The sequence below is a fragment of the Pteropus alecto genome, unplaced genomic scaffold (genome assembly GCF_000325575.1).
Source record: "Pteropus alecto unplaced genomic scaffold, ASM32557v1 scaffold7, whole genome shotgun sequence".
Lineage (NCBI taxonomy): Eukaryota > Metazoa > Chordata > Mammalia > Chiroptera > Pteropodidae > Pteropus > Pteropus alecto.
Genome location: NW_006494614.1, coordinates 22,956,415 through 22,962,414, shown reverse-complemented (window position 1 = coordinate 22,962,414; position 6,000 = coordinate 22,956,415). Strand labels below are relative to the sequence as shown.

The following is a 6,000-nucleotide window of genomic DNA, read 5'->3' as shown; positions in this document are numbered from 1 at the left end:
TAAGTCAGCTTCAATGCCACGCGAGCCAGGCAGGGGCCGAGCCACCCTCCCACCCTGTCGACAGCTCCAAGCACTGTCTCGGCTTGGAGTATGTGTTCAAAGACACACACACACACACACACACACACACACACACACACACACTCGCAGAACTCTTGCACAACTTACTTGAGCCGCGCACAAGCAGAGCCCTGACAGCAGAAGTCGTAGCCCTAGGGCGCGGTGATCCTGTGAGGTCCAGGCCATGCCCGCCACGCTATGCTAATCTCCCGGACAGACTCTTCCTCCTGCCGCCCCGCTAGGCTTCCGGACCCCGCACGCGCACAAGTGGCACTTGCCTTCAAAAAGCGCCCCCCGGGAGTAGTGGTTGCAAAGGCGCCCGGCCTGGGAGGCGTAAGTTCCTCCTGTTTATGAATGGCCCTGGAGAGGGTCCTGGGGATTGGAGGATAGGTTGCGGGCCGGGAGGACGGATAAAATGACAACAGTCCCCCTTAACCCTTTCCCCGCGGCTGCACAGGCAAGGCCTGAGCTCTGCCTCTGCCCACCTCTCGCTGTCCTCGAACCTCCTCGAGTGCCTGTGTGCCATTGTGTGCAGCAAGTACCTACTCACAGGAGTAGGGAGGGTCATGAGCCACCAAAGGTAGAACCAGACACCCAGGGTTGGTTTCTACCCACCAGATTGTGGGGTGGAACCTGTGCTTCTTTAATGTCTACCTGGTTTGTAGAGCAAAGCCTAGACTTTTTGGAGAAAGAGAGTGGGGAGGTAGGGTGAGGAGTCGGCTGGGTAGAAGGCCTTTGCAGGTGGTAAAAGGAACTCACCATTATCCTGACTGGCAGTTCGTGACAAGTTTCTCTGCTAGGTCGCAGTGGATCACAATGGATCAGCATCCACTGAAGTTCAAACTAGACAAAGACAACAGACAATTTAGGTTTATTTGGAGAACAGAAGCAAGTCATTTGAGAAAGAGATGTGTTTGTAAGTGTGATCCAATTGCTAAGTGACTGGGGACCAGCTTGAACAGGTTGAATTTTTGACCAGGACTTTTGTTGTTCTTTGAATATAAATTTCCACTGGAAATGGGCAGTAAGCCCTTTCCCAGTTTCTCTGTTCATTGAATGCAAATGTCTTTAGCTCTGCATTACTCCAGCGTAGCCCTAGGCAGGAATGAGATCACTGGCATTGACTTTGTATATTTCTGCACTCACCACAACTCCAAAAGGTAGATTCTATTAAAATAAGAGAGAACAAGGAACTGTCTTAGTTACAAGCCAGTAAGTGTAAGAGTCTGGATTGGAACCCAGACCTATTGGACTCCACTGAGAACATATGCACTGAGTTTACATGGGAGAAAATTAGAGACAGAGGCAGCCAAAGAGGTGGCACCTGGGATAAAGTAGAGGCAAGAAAATCTAATCCTAGAAGAAATATGCATGCTAGAGAAGACATTCTCCATGGAGTGGTCACAGCTTAAAATGGAAATAGGAAAGACCAAAAATGGTGGGAATTAGAGAGAAATCTAGGAGTTAGGGAAAAACAAAATAATTTTAAAAATATTTAAATTTGGTTAATTTTATTCATTGGTTGAAAAGATATAAAATTTTTAGACACTTGAAATCCAAATATGTCCTGACAACTTTTTACATTTTAGCAGGTGCTAAGGGAGAAAGAAGAGAGGAACAGAAAAGAAACAGGACAAAGAAAAAGTGTCCAGGTCTGAATCAGGAAGTTCCTTGCTAGGCATTTCAAATCAGATCCAGGTTACTTGGTCAGTTGATTCTCTTGGCATTATGCAAATATCTAGTTAAGTATTCAAGTCCCAAATCTAAACATTAACTCTTTTCTTTCATCCAATATTAATATGCACTCCATCCCACTGGCCAAATGGACTCTAGATCTGCTGGATCTAGAATTACATTAGATATATTTTTTCCACCGTTACGGAAATGTCCAGAGTTCAGGTTACAGGACAGAAGATTGAAATTGGAGAGGATGAGGGATGAACTCCTTCCCTTTTACCCATCATCAAGGGAAAGTTTTAAAAAAAATGTTTTCTATTTTACAAAAGGGTGAAAATAAGACAAGACAAGCTTTCACATTCCTATACTGGCACCTCTTCTCCTATGATTCTAACTGTCCTAGTCTTCTTCTCTTTCTCCATTATTCTTGTTTCTCTCAACCTTACCATGCCTTTTCTCCAGAAAATGTGGACACCTGGAAAAATGGGTTAAGCAGGATGAAAAGAAAGTGAGAAGCTAAATCAAGACATATTTTAAGAAGGAAATTTATCCACGAATTGTATGAAAATTATCTATGTCTCCATGGTGTGAACTATTTAACAACAGTATATCGACATCCTACGAAAGAACTGCTTTTCAAATCACACAATGTCTTGCAGGTAAGGAAATTACTTTAATCAAACACTATTTTTATTGGAGTACTCTCGTTTGCTTGGGAGAGATTTAATTTTGGTTTTGTTCTAAATAGCAGTGGAAATTTGAAAAGGAAGATAAAAGGAAGACTGGAACAACCTTTTCTTTAATGAATACTAAATATCTGGCAATGCCTCAAACAACTCTTTGAAGCAGATCACACAGGGGTAAAGTGAGCAGAGGTTAAATCATTTGCCACAGGTCATACAGCTGGTAAAAGGCAGAGCTAGCTAGCATTTCAAATGTGCCTGACTCTAAAATAAGGTCTTTCTCTACTACGCTATTCAGCCTCTGCGAAGAATACAGAATAAGTTATAATTTTCTAAGAGGTAACCAAGACATTTGGTGATTGAACATTTGTGTTAAAGATGACTAAAAAAGAAGAGTTATCAGAAATTAAAACTGTGTAAGCTAGTCTCCAAAGTCTGCTAGAAAACTTCAGAACTAGATTCAGAAACTTCCATAAGAATTCAAACCTTTCCTTATTTGCATGCTTGTTACAGAAATATATTCAGAAGCAAAATTTCTAGTATTCCTCCCAAAACTGACAGCTGTTTCTATATGCAATTCTGTATTCATATGTATAATAAAATATGACATAGAAAAGAGAATTATAAATTTTTCTCTCAATCTTTCAATCGCCAGATAAAAATATTACCAGAATAAGAAAAGATGTCTCCCCACTCTCTAACTCTCAAAATAAGAGAGACCATTCATATAATTTTATTCACTAAATCCTTTGTGAATTGGTAATTCAAACTGGAACTGGATTATATGTATGCAATATTTTAATTCTCAAAAATAATTCATACCTTAATCACCTTGAGAAACTTTAATTATACAGCTAACCAGGAAACCTATATCCTTTGTTTTGATAGTTCATTAAAGTTGCTTATTGCAAATGCAAAGTGATTCATTAAGCTGTTTTCTCAAAAATATGATTCTCTCTGGATAACCTGGTACACCTGTTTAAATATATGAGCTGCAATTGTAGCACAGGATAATGGGAGAATGAAATGTAATTCATCTGTGAATACAGGCTGCGTTGTTCAGAGTGTGACATAGATCAGAGGTTTCTGAAGACATCTGTGCATCCACATAAACACCACCTACGCACTAATAATCATCTACACAACAACCGTTTTTTGGCATGCAATATGAATTCCAATTTGCATGTTAATTATTTTGAAGGAAGATTGGCAGAGTTCCTTGGTAAAAGTCACTTTCATTATACATCTAAAATGCTATTTTCACACATTTCTCATTTTCATACCTGGAATCATTTTTCTCTTTGAATATGCTCTGACAAACTATATGTGACAAATAGTTTAATTTAGTCCTCAGTCAACATTTTTGAAGTCCCAATATAAGCCATGCACTAAGGAACCATTCTAGGGAAACCAAAGATATTCTCCTCTCCACAAGTAGAGAAATTAAAAGGATTTTTAAAAAAAAAAAAAAGTTAAACCGAACATAAAATGCCCCAGCATCCTTCTCAACATAAAATACTTCACCATGATAGGGAAACTGAGTTGTGTGAATGGAAGGTGCCTTACGTATGCCCAGATCGGCATTATCCAGTTCTTTTCTTTAGGAAACTAAGGTATAATTCCATCCCTTAAGCTATAGTATCCATCTGACAACACAGTAAAACAAGTAATTTTGGCCCCAACTCTCTACTCTTTCAGTAGGACTAGTGATTTCTACTTATTTTGCCACGTTGATGAGAAAGGTTAATAAGATATTTAAGCCCTTCATAAGAACTAAACAGAAACTAATAGCAGACAACTCTCTTTTCCTCCTGAGAGGGAATTCTAATGACAAACTATGGAACTTAGCTCAATATTAATGAGAATGGCACAAGACTTGATTTTTTTTTTTCAAACCGAATTATGATTAAATTTTACAAATAGAAAATATCTAAAGCTAGCTCTTTAAAGATAATTTTTTAACAGGAGAAATGTTTCATTAAGTTTTTGTCTACTCAGTGGCAAGAAATATTTAAAGAAATACTTGAATTCTCAGATCTCATTCTTCTTTTCAGTTTATGACTGGTTTATATCACCATAAGGGACCTCCTCCAAGTGAAGCTTCTTGGTTGCTGAGCTTGTCGGTTGCCTTGAAATCAGACATTTCCCCAACTCTCTGTAGACTAGGACATGAAGTTCCAGACACAGTGCTAAGAATTGTAGTTAAATATGAGTAGGCGATAGTCATCTGAATTGTACCAAAGACAGAAGCAGATGGTGAAAGGCAAGAGCAGTAGACTTGAAGTTAGCAGACCTGGCATGTAGTAATTTATTCACCTTTTTATCCAACATATTTTTATATAACACATTCATGTGCTTTGATATTAATACTGTAGGAGACACAAAAATGTTTAGTATATGGGACAGTACCTAAGGCAAAAAAAATGCTTTTGGTAATAAATACTATTGCAGTTGATATGTGATATGGCTAAGGTCATCAACGAGGGGATTATATAACATGTCACCTGTGAGCAGGGCTCTGAAGAGCAACTGAGATTTTCATAAGCACAGATAGGGAGGGTAAGAGAGTTCTGAAGAGAGGAGGTGGCAATCACAAGACACAAGGGTGGAAATGGATATATAGAGAAGAGACTAGATTTGTTGTCACAAAGAAGAGACATCAAATTTTCCCCCTTGAATTCTAAGCTAAGGAATGTGAATAATATTGAGTAGCTAATTATTGGTTTCTTATCAGAGAATTTTCTGCAATAGGGCTAGGGATGGAGAAGGGTGGTCTGGTTTAAAAGAGCATTTCAAGGAGATTCATCTGGTAATAAATGCCGGATCCTTTGAGGCAGAAGGAGACTGATGTAGTAGAGCATCAAGAAGTGTTTCACTCTGAGCTATGGTGAGGCATCCTGAGTTATCTGCTCACTTAAAAAAAAAAAAAAAAATCCTCCCCTCATGGCACACCTCCTGCAACTGCCTGTTTTATGCTCTCCTTCATACAAAACTCAAAAGAGTTGTCTATATTCCTTGCCTCCAATTCCTCTTTCTTTCATTCTTTCATAAACCCTTTCTAACTTGGCTTTTACTCTCAATACTCCAGTGGTCTTTTCTCAAGATTGCCCTCATTGGTTTCTAAATCCAATAGTTAACTCTCAGTTCTCATCTTATTGCTCTATCTATAGCATTTGAGAGGGTTGACCATTCCGTTCTCCTCAAAATACAGCAGGCAAAGAGATACTTTTTAAAAATGAGAACATGTTAATTATCTGCTAGCTTTCCATCTCATATAGCAAAAAATCTGATTTCCCTATCCTCACTCTGTCATGTTACCTCTCCTTGCCTACTTCTCTCAGTCTAATTCCAGCCACACTGGTCTCCATGCTATTTTCAAACATAGCAGACAACACCAACACTCCATGTTCTCTCTTCCTTGAATCCTCCTCCCCCAGATATTCACATGCTAATGCCCTCAACTCCTTTAGGTTTCTGTTAATTTTTTCTCAATGAGGCCCTCTCTCTAGATACTCCAATTTCCTGCTTTATTTTTCTCCATAGCATTTATGACCACCTGGCATACTATACATTTATTCAT

The 6,000-nt window shown here is 39.0% G+C and overlaps 1 protein-coding gene across 1 annotated transcript in view; it reads right to left on the bottom strand.

Moving 5' to 3' along the window:
• The window catches only part of COL9A1 (collagen type IX alpha 1 chain), an 88,103-nt gene that overhangs the window by 66,308 nt on the left and 15,795 nt on the right, over positions 1 to 6,000 (bottom strand). Inside the window, exon 6 of the mRNA XM_006926405.2 lies at positions 820 to 903. Coding sequence (XP_006926467.1) covers positions 820 to 903 — 84 coding nt within the window. The remainder of the gene's footprint in view (positions 1 to 819; positions 904 to 6,000) is intronic.